Below are 15924 nucleotides of genomic sequence, written 5' to 3' on the forward strand. Positions count from 1 at the left end.
AAATGTCCTTGTTTCTCAACTAATAAGATTAACGCATTATTCAAGCAAATCCATAAAATTCCATAAAATGAGAAAATATATTCAGTACGACCTTAAACGCTGTACAAATCATCCAAATCTCTAGACACCGGAGCCAACTAAAAGTTACAGCTACTAAAAAATTAACAGAATATTGACCGAATTTTTTTGTGAAATTTACACCCTCACAATTTTTGTACTGGAGAAACACGAACTCGTTAAAAACTCAAAGCCTCCTCACGCCTATCCACTATCTCTTTCATCACAAAGTAATAAAAAAATCGCATAATAAAAATAAATAGGTACAACTAATTGTAAGCTCAAATAAATTAACTCTACTCACAATTTGAATTACCGCCGAATTTATTTATTTACTCCGAAAACTTTACTTCTTTATAAATAAATATATTCATCGTAAATCATTGTAATCTCTACTTCCCAAATCGAATGGATAAATCCAACCTTAAAAATGTTATCATTCCTTGAAAACTGTCTCTACCGCCATCTCCGCTTTAAATCCGAGACCAGTCACCACTTCCAAAACCTTCTCCTTCAAATCGTCATCAATATTTTGCTTCGTATTCCAACAGACCCATGATGTCTCCCCGTCCTTCCAAGTGGTCACTCCGACAGCAAAAGTCGCATTGTCAGAAAATACGACGTGATGTTTGTCTAATTATCAAATTAATTCAGAAACCACATAATTAAATTTTAATTAAAAAGTACTCTCTAAAAAATTAGCAAAATCGATTATTACCAGCGGTAACAATATATGAGTCTACCGGAAATGGTATAAATCCAATACCGCCACGGTTGATAATCGCGGTGGTGGCGCTATTATTACCGCTTTGGTAGTACACGTATGACCTCCGCGGTAACAATAGCGCCACCACCACGATAATCTACCACCGCCGCGGTAGTAGATTTCCACCGCCGCGGTAGTAGATTTCCACCGCCGCGGTAGTAGATTTCCACCGCCGCGGTAGTAGATTTCCACCGCCGCGGTAGTAGATTTCCACCGCCGCGGTAGTAGATTTCCACCGCCGCGGTAGTAGATTTCCACCGCCGCGGTAGTAGATTTCCACCGCCGCGGTAGTAGATTTCTACCATAGAATCATCTACCGTCACCGCCGGTAATAAAATTATCTTGAGCCCATTAAAAGTTCCACCTTCTCCAAAAACCATTGTCTTCTCCTCATCAAAAACCAACTTGAACGGGACATCCTTCAACCCAAATCCATGCAGCAGATTCGATTCCATATCCATACAATTATTCGGATTCGCAATATCTTCACTGGTAACTTCACCTACGGATTTCTGCTTCATGAAGGCGGCAGAGCGGATTAAGTCCACTTTACTCCAGTAGGTCCAGTACCACCTTGGGACAGAGTTAAACTATTCATGAAGAAAAAAAAACTAAATTAACTGCAAATTAAATTCAAGGCTAATTCCTTTGTCAGAATAATAAATTAAATTACCCAAGCCCAATCTAAATCTGGAAACGTCTTTGGAATTAAGACACTCCCCTCCAAAAATTCAGTTTCGTCAACCATAATTTTTTGACACGTATTTATTTTGCTCGTGTTGTTCTTGAACTTGGTGGAGTGGAGTGAAGGTCGACTGAGTAGTTGTGAGTTGACTACGTGGATAGATATACTCAATTCAGCTCATGAATTGGAATAAAAAACTCATCATGCCTGGAGCGTCGTTCTACTGCATCAGTCTGGATAATGTTGATCGTCCTTGGTCAACAAGTGGGACGGTATTATACATATCTTAATTTATACATATGTATAGCTCGAGGGATGAAAATGAATAAATCTGCTGCTGTTGATCTTCTGGTGCCAATGTTGTGATAAATAGCTGGTGATGCAAGTTAATGGAGAGTCTATTCTGCACATTTTGTCATTTCAGAAGTCGTTTGCATTTCTGGTCCTGAAAATTCATTGCAGGATAGAATATGCAATTACATAATGCATAAAATCATACGATTTTTCCACAAGCGTCAAATTAATAGAACGCACACCTATTTAGTCGCCATGTATGTGCCTGCAAAAGTGCTGTTTACACGTCGTCTTTTTCACGTAAAATAATCTTGGAATGAAAAGTTCATTCCAATTTACAAAACGGTTCACACGTCAACGGTGAAAATAGCGCGGTATTATCACTCGAGTTAAGATTTATACGATTTCGCATGAAATTTGCGTGAAATGTTTGCACATTATTTCACGTGAAGAAGAGCAAAAACGGCGAACACCCAAAATTTTGTTGCCAGGCAACACAAAATTAGGAACAAACGTACAAATTTTATTCATTTATGACCTGTAAACTGACTCATGGAATTTGCGGGAAATTATCTCATTTCAAACAAATTTAATTCTGAGCTAACTTTTCGTTCCGATGAAATTTCCACGGCAACTTCATTCCGCGCAAATAACTGACGTTTACAAAGCACTAAATAAATAAAAACTTATTTCACTCCGAAGCCATCATAACCTATCCCTTACCGGACTATAAAGGAGTGCGCGGCTTTATTTTTTGGGGAATTAGCGGTGCCAAAAGTTTTTCTTTCTCCCCTCCAAGATAATTTACGTGTCGACGTTATTTCATAGCGAAACCTGGTTTGACCAGAACACGCGAGGAATGATAAAGTGGCTGAATCGATTTGATTTCACCCTTCAATTCATTGGTCGAATTATTGGTTTGCTCCGAAAGTAGAGGAGGGCAAGCAGAGCAATTATCCGGGCGCCTGATCGGACCACTTCGGTTAGTGCGGTCGAACTTCTACTATAAATCACCCCATGGTAATAAAATATGTAAATATATGCAACAGAAACAACATTTGTAATTCACTAATGAAAATGGCATTTCGAAAAATATAAAATCAGATCGATCGATCTGAAGTTATTTTAAGAGATTACTTCATTTCACTCCGTAATCAATTAAACTTGTAGAGAGAGGAAATTAGTAAGGAGCCGTGAGAATGTGGATTTATATTTCCTCCAATTTTCGCCTATATTTGATGTAAAAGTAAGTAGTTTATTTAATGAATTAAAATACTAGTATAGGTAAGCTCGCATCATAATTCATAATCTTCATGATTTTTTAAATTGATATGGCACATTTATTTACATATCATCTAGTTAATTAGATATAAACCACATACGTAGCGGTACTAACTCTTGAAGGTTAAAGTCATCAATCTGTTACTCACAAGGAGTACGGGCTTGCCAACGTAAGTATGACTTTCCTCCATGAATTTTCCAATTCCCACGTCAACAAGTTAAGATCTATCAATTCTCAGCCTTTTTCATTCCTGTAAAGATTTTAAATTTGCAGGTTAAACACAATTATCTACTTATTAGCCTGTTTACTTCCAGACATTGTATATACATATCTGTATGTAAGAACCCGACTAAAGTTAAACAGCGCTGAGGTTTTTATCAAGATTAGGATATGGTAGGTATTAATTGCTCCATAAATAAATATAATGTAATCATACCTGTTCAAAAATTTTTATTCATTCATTGTAAACTTCAATTTAAATTATTTACCCAATCTTCATTTATTTAATGAATTATTCACTCACTCATTATTTATTTCGTACAATTTGAATGAATGTGAACAGGTATGCATGTAATACTATACATGACTACCATAAAGATTAACGTTAAATATCCTCAGCTACCACACATCCCCCTGTATGACTACAAACCGTCATCCTTCCAATGCTAAGCTCCAGCATTGCAGGGATACCCTAGAGAACAGAACTGGGCTGACATATAATTTAACAGGACATGTCTATCAAACCCTGGCTGTCCCACTGACAGAAATATAGACGTAGATTTCCACAAGAAACTATCCCCCCACTACAGTTCTGCACGTCGAGGTTGGTCTCAGTTTGGCGTGAATCGTTCTTGGGTATGGTCGTGTTAAAATATTTGTTTGTCGAGAAATGCTGGAGTTAATTGTGGCTGTTTTTCTCGCCTTTTTGGCGATATGTGTGGGGATTTTGTTCATCTCGGATTGTGATATTTGGACCTATTTGCACATCAAGTTTGGGAAGGATATCGGTATGGGGGAATTAATTATGGGGAATATTTGGCGTGAAATATGAACTGTGTGGGAGTCATGTTTCATAATTTGTAGTATCGCAATTTATACCGTACGAATTCGAACGCCAATTTATTTCAGTAAATTTTGGATTTTCAAGTTTTGACTAGAATTTGCACAAATTTTATTAACATGAAGCATAGAAAGTCATAAATTTGACGTGAGTACGCCAAGGGTATGAAATTTGAGGAAATGTTTTTAATTTCTAGCGACCCGTTTTGAAGGGAAGGTTGTCTGGGTGACGGGAGCATCGTCAGGAATTGGGGAAGGTGAGCAGTTTTTTTTATTTCGGAAAACAATTGAATTTTTTGGTGACGCTTTTTTGTCTGTAAATTTTTTTCAAAATCTTCTTATAAGGCTATCATTCATGAATTTAGTAATACAAAAAACTTTTTATTTAAGATTTATGCAAGATACAGATTTATAATTTTGTCAAATTTTGTAAGTGTAAAATTCTAAAATTGATTTTTTGTCCAGGTATTGCCAAGGAGTTGGTGAAGGTGAAAAATGTGAAGATAATTTTGTCCGCGAGGAGGAATGAGGAGTTGGAGAGGGTGAAGAGGGAGTGTTTGGGTAATTATGCTAAATATTTTGGCAAATTATGTACACCTAATTTTTTGTATGGTATTTTATCATAATTTTTGCACAGCGTTGAACAATTCCACGAAACAGGATGCCATTCTCGTCTTGCCGTTCGACATGGTGGATTACGACAGTCATGCCAAAGCGTTGGAAAAAGTTGTGAAAACTTTTGGAAAGGTGGGTAATTTGAATGATTGGGAGAAATTTGCGAAAATTTAGGTGGCGTTAATTTTTCTGGAATTATTTTATACTAAAAGTTTTTTTATAATTGGTAAGCATTTTTAGGTAGTTTTGTAAACTATGGTGTGCAAAAGTTGGGCATAACTTGCAAAAAATTTAACCTTCAGGATGAAAATTTTAAGCATAATTTTAATTGAGAAATACGTTTTCTAATTGATGGCAACTTTCTAGCTCGATATCCTGATTTCAAACGCGGCCGCCATGGGTCAATTCGCGCTCTGGGAGGAGGCGCCAATTTCCACGGATAAAGCCCTCTTCGACTTGAACGTGTTCTCCCTCGTAAATTTGAACCGGATCGTACTCAACTATTTCAAAAATGAGCGGGGCCGTCAAGGTCATTTGGCGGTGGTGTCAAGTTTGGCGGGGAAAATGGGCTTTCCATACCTCACACCTTATACGCCAACAAAATTCGCGCTGCACGTAAGCAAACATGTTAAATTAGCTTGTTCCCGGGTTCGAATCCTGGCGATCTATTAGTTTTTGCAAAAATTAAGAATATGCAATAATTTCGATATGTCCATTTTACGAAACATTCATCAACTGTAAATTATTTACAAATTAAGATTCTATTTCCAGGGGTACTTTGACAGCTTGAGGCACGAGTTGAGGAAAATGGAACGAATTCACGTCACCCTGCTCTGCCCGGGGCCAGTTGAGACGAATATCTACAACGATACTCTGACCGGGACTGGCGCGGTAAGTTTTAAATAATTCAAACATTTATTTAGTTTTTTTTTTTAAATCTTAGTAAAATTCCTAAAAATATGAAAATTTTTTCAGCGCTTCAAGCTCACAATGATGTCCACATTAACAAGAAACGCTATGACTACCGCGCGATGTGGCGAAATTTGCCTGGCCTCGATTGCAAATAAGTTGGAGGAATCGTGGATGGGGCCGCTACCAAATTTGCCATTCATGTATCTGGCGGCCTATCAACCTTTCTTGTTTTCAAAGTGAGAAAAATCGCGGTAAAAATATGACAACGGCCAATGTTTCAGATTCAATTGAATCATTCAATCGCTAGATTAAAATGTAAAATATAGCGGCGTTCGCGGGATTTAGACTCCGAGCTTCTAGTGAAGCGATAAATTTGTCATAGTAAAAGCGGTAGAATTAAAATTAATTTTTGTTCCAACCATAAATATTTTTCAAAAATTAGTTTGAGTCGTAATGCCTATTGGTGTTTTAAATTAACTAAATTATTTTTCCTTTTATAGATTAACCGCCTACACGATGAAATTTATGCTGCTGGACGAAAAATAAGCGGAGCGGGAAGAAAAGCGATGTCACCTTTTAATTTTGTATGAACATACTTATCTTCTCTAAAAGTATGATGTAGTTAAAATAAATAATAAAATAAATAATGAGAAAAAACAATTAGAGATAATTATCGGTAAAATAATACCAGAGCAGGGTTATCATCGACTGATTTATTCTCACGAGAAATCCCAAAATATTCTCGGGTTGAATAAGTATTGAAATATTACCTCATATTTACCATCCATATACAAATTTTTTTAATTAAATTAATCAAAAATCAAAAGGTAAGTCAATTTTAAAAGATGTGCCGCCCATTGTCCCATCATTTTCAAGAAATTGGCCTCTACTTAACCCTCTGTATCCTACCGACAACACAATATCCACACGAAATAAGAACCAACCAAGCAATCGGCGTTAAGAAAGCCACCCTCACAACTAAATGCCCCAAACCCCACCCATTATTGAACACTCGTCTCATCGCCACCATCGGCAGTGAGATTGGATTCAAATAGTAGAACATCCAGCGGAAGTGTGCATTGACAGCTTCCAGCGGCCAGAAGGATCCTAAATTGAAATAAATTAAAATATAAGCTTCAAAAAACATTATTTCCAAATTACCTGAAGGTATGCCGCATATCAAGATGAAAAATATTATGGTAACAATCGTTTCCCTTAACTTTGAAAAAATAGAGGCGGCCAGCATTGCTATTAAAGGAAATTTAGCACACCCTAAATAATTTGCTGAGTCGTTTATTACCAGCGGTGACGATATATGAGTCTACCGAAAATGGTAAAAATTCATTACCGCAGCGGTGGTAGATTTTGGTGGTGGTGGTGCTATTTTTAGTAACAATTTGTTACCGCTTTGGTAGTAAACATATTACCGCAGCCGTAACAATAGCGCCTCCACGATGATAATCTACAACCGCCGTGGTAATGAATTTCTACCATTTCCGGTAGACTCATATTTCGTCACCGCTGGTAATAAAATTATTTAAACTAAAGTATTTTTGCATACCTAACGACATCGTGACAACACTGGATAGTAGCGCCATGACAAAGCACGTTCCTAAATTTCCCCTAACCCCGTATCCGACCAGGGCGAATTGAACCGCAAATATGGCCCCGACTTGCAAAATAGTCATGGACGTTTCAGAAATAAAATAGGAAATGTAGACTTGCCGCATTTTCACTCCTGCCGCCAGCGAACGGGCCAACGTCCCTTGTTCTTTCTCCGTCGAGAGGAAAATGCCGGCAGACATTGAGAGAAAAAAGGTTGTCCTGTTGGTAAACATTTAAAGATAAGTTTTTTGTGTCGTATTGTGGTTATCATCTTATTTTATCTGGTAATAAGATAAGATAGGAAAGTTGGAGTGAGGGGTCTCGAACAGTAGTTTGGGAGATGGGCCCCCACTTTAAAAAATCTGGACGATTACGTCATCCTAATAATTAAGGCCAGAAATCGTTCCCAAAATCTCGACTCGCCTTTAGTAAACTGACCCAATCTCATCTCATTGCTATCGTCCTATTTTTTATCAAAAATTCAAACTTTGCACTTACAAATTACATTGGCTGGAAGGATATATTCTTGAAATGTAAATTCGTGTGGATCCAGTTTTCTGTTGAACTGTAAATAAATTTGACGAAATTTTTTAGTTGATTAAATTGTTTTGTCATCTGATAAAATCATCTTAAGACTTACAGTAAATGGTAATTTGAGAAGGTTAGGATTAATTTCTATTCTTGTCTCATTAACGATCCCTTGAAGGAATCTCATATAACTTAGTTGAATCATGCTGATCACGAAATTGGTGTTTATCGTATCTAAGAAATAATAATTCATGTCACAATTTCAGTAATAGTTAATAAAGTTAGTAATTTTTTACTCGTCATATCCATCCGAACTTTAATCGTACTCTGCCGCAAATCAATTTCTGGGGTGAATCTGTCAAAAACAAATCTGTGCCTAGTACTGACTGTGAAATTTGCGGGAATTTCAACAGCCCCTATTGCTCCACCAGTTTCGACAGCAGCCAAAGCTGAGGTGCCTGACCTATAATATTTCTAGTAAGGATACAACAATTTAATTTCATTAGGAAAAACTTTTGGACATTTAAAATTGAATCGCATCTCATTCTGTTACTGGTTTTCTAAGAAATCCGCTTACCAAATTAAATTTTCCCGCCCCTTCTTCAAGTTCCTTAAGAAAAGCACAACCCCATATCGTCCAATTATCCCCCAATAGACTATAATTCATATTATTCTTTCCACCGAAACAATTTCTTTCTTGGTTATACACAGCCAACCTCATTCCGACAGGATCTCTGCCAAAAATGTAAAAGATTGCTATGACCTGGATAACCGGCAGGAGCAAGAATGTAGCCAAAACCCTGTAATCGTAATTTCTTATAAAATATTGCTTCCTGTGTAGATGCGCAGTGTGTACTTACTCCGGTGTGCGCAGGTGAAGAAGATAATTCCGTTTCGTTAGAATTCTAACTTTTTCAAACTCCTCAACAATTTTTGACTTCTTTGGAGTTTCCGCCTTCTCAATAAAAATATTTTCTAGCGAGGCTTCAGTTTCGTCTTTTTCCTTAAAACGGAAAGATAATGGGCTACACTTATCGGATTCCAGTCCTGCCAAGGGATACTTGTATCTTGATATTTTAGCTAGTGTAGAATGATTATCGATGGACTGTAATTTTTTCTCCTCGTCCATTCTGGCAAGGGATTTCAGCACGACTTCTAAAATCGGAGTGCCGTACGACTCCAGGAGATTGTTGGGATTATCTTCGCAAATTAAGCGACCCCTCCGCATTATGCCGATCTGGACATGATCATTGGTAAATTTGTTTATAATACCTTATTAAGATGGGGAAATTGTACCCTAAGTCGTTTATTACCAGCGGTAACGATATATGACTCAACCGAAAATGGTAGAAATCAAGTACTGCGGCGGTATTAGATTTTCGGGGTGGTGGCGCTATTGTTACCGGTTTGGTAGTACAGATATAACCGCAGCCGGAAAAATAGCGCCACCACCACGAAAATCTAATACCGCCACAGTAGTAGATTTCTACCATAGAATCAGATATCGTCACCGCTGGTAATAAAATTATTTAAAGTGTATCTTTTATATCTGTATATTGGAAAACCTTATCACATTTCCTCGCCTCTTCAGCATAATGCGTCGTGACAATGACCGTTGTTCCCAACGTGACTACCAGACCACCAATATAGTCCCAAATACTATAATTTCCCATAAAGTATATCACTTTTCCACAATTTGAAAACTCCGCCACAACCTTACCCCAATCTTAACAAGGGATCAATTCCGTCGTAGGCTCGTCCAGGATCAAAAGTCTGGGGCGATTTAACAACGCGACAGCAAGCGAGACACGACGAAGCTGTCCGCCGCTATTTTCAAATATTTTTAGAAAGCGCCAAAAATTGAAAAACTAATAAAATGACTCCACCTTAACGTTTTGACGGAGAGATTCCCATCCTCCAAATTCAGAACGGTACTCAATTCCCGAATTCTGACCCCTACCTCGATCTTACTAAGGCCTTGAAGTGTTCCAAAGTATTCGAATATTTCCCTAATTCTTAACGGATACAGGGCAACTTCCTAAAAAAGTAACGATTAAATTTAAGTCCTCAATGTAATTAATTTTTTAGACCAACCTGGGGCATGTGTCCAATCGAGGTAAGAAGTTCCTCTCTCGATCTACAGGCATCCCTTTCTAGGACGGAAATATGGCCCGAATCCAGGGCAATTTGACCCATGATACATTTCAAAAGTGTCGTCTTTCTACACGATAAATTCTAAACGATCATAAATATTCACGGTAAAAGAAAAACAGGTGGAATCTCGACTAACCCACAACCGCTCTCGCCTAAGAGTCCATAACTACATTAAGATTTCAGAAAATGTCAAATTAATGAAATTTTTAATTAAAAAAAATCCATTTAAACTAAAAGTTCCCCTTACATCTTTCCATGTTCGACCTGCATAAACATATCTTTCAGGACGGGTTCTCCTGCAGAATAACTTTTACACCCGTTCGAAACCCGGACCGCGCAGGGGGTCATCCTTCCAGAAAAATGTTTTAAATAATTAAAAAAAACTCAATTTCAAGTCAAAATTTAAGTGATTAGTTCCATGAACTCCGCAATCAATTAGACGTGTCGAGAGACGAAATTCGCAAAGATCTGTGAGAATATATAAAGTTACGTTCGCACCCATACTTCATGTAAAAGTAAGTAATTTATTTAATAAATTAAAATAAATATTAGTATAAGAAAATTCACATCATAATTTATAATTTTCACGATTTTCGCAATTGATATCGCACATTTATTTACATATCAACTTCTTAATTGGATATCGCAAACCATACACTAACTCTTGAAGGTTGTACTCCCATAAGAAGTACTGAATACAAGTCACGTACTTTTTACGACTTTCCTCCACGAACTTTCCAGTTCCCACAGAAACAAATCAAGTAAGATCACATCAATTTCTCAGCCTTTGTAGCAAACATTTTACATTTGCAGGTTAAAGGAAAGTATTTATTGACCAGTTCTACTTCCAGACGTAATCTCTGAGACATTGTATGTAGGTAATTAGTGCGTAAGTAAATATAATGTTCATGGAATATTATATGATTACTTTAGAGATTGGCATTAAATTTCTTTAGGTACTACACAAATATTCGCATGATACATAAAAATCTACTTAAGAACTTCTAAGTAAGTAATACTTACTTAAGAATTACGCTTCCACGACAACACGTATTTAAACTATTTAAATGTTATTTATTACAATAATAAATAACATTTTGAATAGTTTTCGGCAATCAATGAATAAGTCGATTAACGAGTTATCATCAGCGTAGGCGAGGTAATGTTAAGGGGCGAGGGGGGCATGCTTCATACTTTTAAATGCACCTATCTTACCTTAGATCTTGGATTTCTTCAAGTCATGTTTACACATTTAAGCCATTGGTGGAACGTGTAAGAAGAATTTACAGATCCGAAATGATAATGGTACTTAAATATGATAAGTTTTCTTAACTTATGAACGATGCACTTAATGGAAAAATGTACACTTAATCTAATCATTAGATTAAGTGTATCTGAACAGGTATCTGAACTGTAAAATTCTTAACTTCTTGATATGACATTAGATTCTAATGTCATATCAAGAAGTTCAGAATTTTTACATGACCCCGGATAAAAACTTCGGCCTGATCGCATCGAGCCTGATGGCACATAATATTAATTTTCCACAATTTAACTATACATAGGTTTCTGCTCTAGTATTTCGTGCAATTTTAAGCAATTTCTTTTTCACTTCTGCAATTTCTTGCACAGTCCAGCACAAAATCAATTTATAGACAAAGCTAACTATGCTAAGCATCTTCCTATAAACATAAACTCAATCGTCCCACCGCTCGAGTAGAATTACGTCCATAAATAAAACCTGGCCAAGAATACACAAAGAATATCCTGTAACAAAGCCGTGAGTTCATTTCATTTCCTCCTTTATCCAAATGTTAAATAGATATCAGTTAACAAAACTGGTTTAAAAAACGAGTGAATCTAACTAATAAAAATTCAATCCACTAACCTGGTACACATCCCTCTGTACGCAAACATAATCCCGATACCTTGGGAATTTCTCTAGTTGGAATTCAACCCATGTGCATCTCACAACTTCTTAAATATTCGCGTGAAAACTTAGAATGAAATCCCTCCTCAGAAATTTGATGCTGTTCCTTGCATCAATTTTTACATCGACCTTCATTCTCCCACTTGTTATCCTCCTTGTCATATTTCCACTAATACTGTACAGAAAACTCATCTTATCCCTGGCCTCGTACAAGACAGATCTCTACCGTCACCTAAATGTCTCGAGCAGTGTCTTTTCTTGGGATGACATGTACCGAAGGCCGACATGCTCGATCTGTTTGGCGCTCTATTTAAAAAATAAGCACGACATAAATCAAGTAATTGGCAGGTTGGAGTCAATCGTAGAAAAAGTAAGTATTTATTATTTTAAATTTTTGAACTTCCCGCCGTAAATAAATTTAATCCTTTTTTTAGTATCCCGAACTATCCTGCACTTTACACCGCTGGATGGGAACCATCTTCTGGAAGAAATCCCCAACCTTCCAACTTTCCCGCCATCTCACCATCAATGAGGAATCCGACCCAGAAAAAATCACCCACTACTTGGACACCCTCCCTGAAAAACCGTACCGAAAAGACGCCCCCTTGTGGGAATTCGTGTCACTGCCAAATTATGAAAATGGCACCAAGTCTGCCCTGATTTTGCGCCTCCACCACTCCCTTGGCGACGGGTTGGCCTGCATCTCAGTTTTGAGCGACTTCTGCGACAATAAGGGGGGTCACACCGTATTGGAAAATATTAAGGGAAAATTCCACAAGAAAAAACCACCATCTTGGCCGCGAAGATTTTTGAATTTCCTCCAACTAATCTTCATCACTCCGACGGAATTTGCGTACCTTTTGCTGAAAGGGATTGATTCGAATCCCCTCACGATTCAGGTACCTGACCGGAGTGGGGAAATGTCCGATGTAAGTGCGGTTTTTTTAAATATTTTTTTAAATCGTTAAAGATTTTTTGAAATAATTTTCAAAAATAGGTCATAACCTCGTCGCACTGGATATGACGGACCTGAAGCAAATTTCGGCCAGAACTCGGACCAATGTGACGTCCCTCATGTCCGCCGGAATTGCTGGGGTAATGAGAGAAATTATGAGGAAAAGAGGGGCAAACCGAGACGCGACGGCACTCTATGTTCTCCCAAATATTTCCAGTCATCCAGGAACTTTAACGAATAATATGTAGGAGTATTTATAAAATGAGTAGTTATTTAAATTAATTGAGTTAATATTTGTATTTCTTGCAGAATCGTGGTCCCAATGCGCATGCCCCTCTTAGAGGCCTCAAGGGAGGAAAGACTTCTCCAAATCTCCAACCAATTTCGTCACTTTTTCAACTCCACCCTGCTCGTCGGGGCTGCCGCTGTTTTTAGCGGGAACGCCCTAGTTGCCAGCATTTTAAAAAAGGAAGTAGTATTTCCCGCCGCGGTGACCTTGGTGCATTCTAACATCGCTATTTTTGAAGAGGATGGATGTGAATTTTTTGGGAATCCTGTCGAGCGGGTGCTGCCCATTGTTGGGCTGCTGCAAACATCCTGCTCCCTCATGATCACTAATCTTAGCTACAAGGGGAAAATGGGAATCTCTGTAACCGCGGATAAAACGCTATTCTCGGACAAAGAGGAGTTGGAAGGAGTCATTAACGACATCACTGACGAGATTAACAAACTTGGTCAGATTAAATAATTCCTAAAAATATAAGCAACTTCAAGCCGGCTTGGTTTTTATTCAAGGTCCTACAACAAAATCCTGGCGCAAAATTCCATCAATAAAATCATCCTGAATAATTTTCAACGATTAAAAAAATACATTTGAGTATCAAACTGTTAAACTTTCTTCCAGATGTAAGCATTTGTGTAATTAAAACTATATTAACCCGCAAATACTGTAAGAATAACTAATTATCGTTCATATTTTAGTATTGTTCTATAATAAACTTGTTTTCTACTTTGATTGCGATGCCGAAACTAAGCATGTTGTTTTTGTAAATTTATGTATTTCCCAGTTTTTATTAAATCCATTAAATATGACGCAGTTTCCCACTTTGCCTGTATTTGAGTAAGTTCAGATTACATAGATAAATTATTCAGCTACGCATTTATAGGTGCTCGAGCTCACTATTGAGGTTATAAGTAGATCCTCTGTGAACAGTCTCTTCTGTTAGCCATGATAAAAAAGAGTTATAAAAATACGCAATAAAAATAGTTATAAAATTTATCTATGTTTGATAAGTCAACTTACAATACCTAGTGTCTGCATTGTACATATAATTTAACAGGCTGTGAATTTTTACCGAGGTGTACATATTTCTCCATCAATTAAATTCACTGATTAAGTCTTTATTTCTTTATTTATTTAAATTTGTAATTACAGACCGACATAAAAGGCAGGTTATCCATGTTGGTTTATTCCAGTGGGAAATACTTACTCCATCGGAATTCCTTCATGGTTGTGCAACATCCTCTACCTAATGGTGTAAAGTATGATTAAACAGCGTAATGGGTGGTGGTGCGACACATTGTGTCTAATTTTAACAACTAGGCTACTCTGGGTGCCCGTGGGACCAAGTGCAATCCCATCATTTGCTTCGGATATAATTAAAAATATATTTTAGCGGAAAAATAGCGCATATCCCTTTAACTATTCGTAAATCAAAATTTAATGTGACACACCCACCTCACGTTTCCGAAATTTCATAGTTCACACAACAAATCACGTTAGTGACTTCTGGTTGATTTAATATGTTGGAGTGATTAATACATTGAAGGGATGCGTCTGGGACAGACAGACAGATAGACCGATCCGGTAAATATATAAGTTGATACATTCATGCCGATTCGTATCATATTTGGTATCCACCGGTTCAAAAGATTTCCCATTGTGTAAGTAAAAAAATATAGCTGCTTCTTATCTTAAGTGATATGCCATGTGATTATGATAATACGAGTTTAATGACTTAAATTATTACTAAAAAATTTATAGAGATGTTTTTAATGAAGATGTTTCTCATCGCTTCACTTTTGAATGGGTTCCACGGCAACCTTAACGAATCACGTAGATTTGGTTTTCTACTCTGAGCACCTTCTTTGTGATATATAAAGGTTGTTCTCCATTATAATTAGTGTCAGACCGCTTCAACGTCGAAAAAAATAAAAATGGGAGAAGTCTTCGCTAAGAAAACAAATTCCGTTTGGTAAGATTTTTTGATGCATTATCCATCTAACTTACGGTAGTCAGTTTACTCACAATTTTTTTAATATGGCTTGTTATCTGCGGTAACTAGATATGACTCTACCGAAATGGTAGAAATCTACCACAAGGTAGATTTTGGCATGCGCTACCATCGCTGTTATAATAACGTCACCACCACCAAAATCTACCACTGTTGCTGTGGTAAATTTTTACCATTTCGGTAGTCATATCGGTAACGGCTGTATCACTAGATATTTTAGTGTACTATTTGTTAAACTGGTCTGTATTCTGTCAATATTTCCAGAACTCACAAATATCTAAACATTTAAAAAAATTTCCTAATACATTATTTTAATTTCAGTCCTTCGGAATTAAACATAGAAGAATTCTTCCTAGATTTGAAAGGCGCCCGTACCATCCCTCCCGCTAAGATCGACCCAGATCGCAAACCTCCCGCTTGGCTAGATTTCAACTTAGCGCGAAGAGGTCAACAATTCGCTAGAAATAACCTCCCCTCAATTTCCATCTCACACATGTTCGGTCTCGCAAGTAGTCCTTATACCGATGGCATCGACATCTTGCTCCTTTCTGGAAACTTTTCCACCCCGGCAAGCGCCACTAAGCGGTACACCTCAACCATTACCGAGATAATCACGTGGTATACCGATCCCTTCTGGGAGTCTGGATCAGATGGAAATATTACCGATATTTATAAAAGGTTTGCCCAAATTTCATAATATTTTTAAAAAAAAACTCGACTCTTTTTACTAATCGTATCGATACTTACAGTTTAAACAGAGTCCGCGCCCTGCATTCCGCTCTTGCCTG

At 37.3% G+C, this 15924-nt stretch overlaps 7 protein-coding genes across 9 annotated transcripts in view; 4 read left to right on the plus strand and 3 right to left on the minus strand.

Annotated features, from left to right (window-relative positions):
- The window catches only part of LOC110858965 (ABC transporter G family member 23), a 29378-nt gene extending 19005 nt beyond the window's left edge, over nucleotides 1-10373 (minus strand). The window contains 11 exon segments of the mRNA XM_035859043.1: nucleotides 7916-8037; nucleotides 8100-8277; nucleotides 8381-8603; nucleotides 8664-9040; nucleotides 9369-9462; nucleotides 9524-9551; nucleotides 9554-9630; nucleotides 9690-9841; nucleotides 9898-10024; nucleotides 10094-10123; nucleotides 10205-10373. Coding sequence (XP_035714936.1) covers nucleotides 7916-8037; nucleotides 8100-8277; nucleotides 8381-8603; nucleotides 8664-9040; nucleotides 9369-9462; nucleotides 9524-9551; nucleotides 9554-9630; nucleotides 9690-9841; nucleotides 9898-10024; nucleotides 10094-10123; nucleotides 10205-10305 — 1509 coding nt within the window. The 5' untranslated portion in view covers nucleotides 10306-10373.
- Nucleotides 370-1698, minus strand: LOC110858994. Its single transcript, XM_022107875.2, has 3 exons — nucleotides 1497-1698; nucleotides 1188-1413; nucleotides 370-690 (listed from the first exon to the last, which is right to left on the minus strand). Exons 1-3 carry the CDS (start codon nucleotides 1569-1571, stop codon nucleotides 494-496), a joined length of 498 nt encoding a protein of 165 aa, XP_021963567.1. The 5' UTR covers nucleotides 1572-1698; the 3' UTR covers nucleotides 370-493.
- On the plus strand, nucleotides 2077-6330 carry LOC110858964 (dehydrogenase/reductase SDR family member 7). Of its 2 annotated transcripts, none has more exons than XM_022107846.2 (9): nucleotides 2077-3477; nucleotides 3703-4091; nucleotides 4341-4400; nucleotides 4609-4704; nucleotides 4781-4890; nucleotides 5125-5373; nucleotides 5530-5649; nucleotides 5734-5906; nucleotides 6171-6330. In XM_022107846.2, the coding sequence occupies exons 2-9, from the start codon at nucleotides 3974-3976 to the stop codon at nucleotides 6214-6216; spliced, it is 972 nt and encodes a 323-aa protein (XP_021963538.1). In that variant the 5' UTR covers nucleotides 2077-3477; nucleotides 3703-3973; the 3' UTR covers nucleotides 6217-6330. The 2 variants fall into 2 exon arrangements, with proteins under 2 accessions (XP_021963538.1, XP_035714939.1); XM_035859046.1 differs by having other exon boundaries at nucleotides 5734-5921; nucleotides 6171-6222.
- LOC118438567 lies at nucleotides 6364-7488 on the minus strand. 2 transcript variants are annotated; one of them, XM_035859047.1, is made up of 3 exons: nucleotides 7232-7488; nucleotides 6832-6918; nucleotides 6364-6777 (listed from the first exon to the last, which is right to left on the minus strand). In XM_035859047.1, exons 1-3 carry the CDS (start codon nucleotides 7473-7475, stop codon nucleotides 6557-6559), a joined length of 552 nt encoding a protein of 183 aa, XP_035714940.1. In that variant the 5' UTR covers nucleotides 7476-7488; the 3' UTR covers nucleotides 6364-6556. The 2 variants fall into 2 exon arrangements, with proteins under 2 accessions (XP_035714940.1, XP_035714941.1); XM_035859048.1 differs by lacking the exon at nucleotides 6832-6918.
- A 1558-nt stretch (nucleotides 10374-11931) lies between the features above and the next one.
- Nucleotides 11932-12891, plus strand: LOC110858966. Its single transcript, XM_035859021.1, has 3 exons — nucleotides 11932-12257; nucleotides 12322-12809; nucleotides 12885-12891. The coding sequence occupies exons 1-3, from the start codon at nucleotides 11961-11963 to the stop codon at nucleotides 12889-12891; spliced, it is 792 nt and encodes a 263-aa protein (XP_035714914.1). The 5' UTR covers nucleotides 11932-11960.
- A 7-nt stretch (nucleotides 12892-12898) lies between these two features.
- LOC118438598 lies at nucleotides 12899-14092 on the plus strand. The gene is made up of 2 exons (XM_035859086.1): nucleotides 12899-13086; nucleotides 13152-14092. The coding sequence occupies exons 1-2, from the start codon at nucleotides 12908-12910 to the stop codon at nucleotides 13588-13590; spliced, it is 618 nt and encodes a 205-aa protein (XP_035714979.1). The 5' UTR covers nucleotides 12899-12907; the 3' UTR covers nucleotides 13591-14092.
- Nucleotides 14093-14790: 698 nt separating this feature from the next.
- On the plus strand, nucleotides 14791-15886 carry LOC118438592. The gene is made up of 2 exons (XM_035859082.1): nucleotides 14791-15097; nucleotides 15458-15886. Exons 1-2 carry the CDS (start codon nucleotides 15060-15062, stop codon nucleotides 15831-15833), a joined length of 414 nt encoding a protein of 137 aa, XP_035714975.1. The 5' UTR covers nucleotides 14791-15059; the 3' UTR covers nucleotides 15834-15886.
- Nucleotides 15887-15924: the final 38 nt, after the last annotated feature.

Source organism: Folsomia candida, unplaced genomic scaffold (assembly GCF_002217175.1).
Source record: "Folsomia candida strain VU population unplaced genomic scaffold, ASM221717v1 Fcan01_Sc023, whole genome shotgun sequence".
Classification (NCBI taxonomy): Eukaryota; Metazoa; Arthropoda; class Collembola; order Entomobryomorpha; family Isotomidae; genus Folsomia; species Folsomia candida.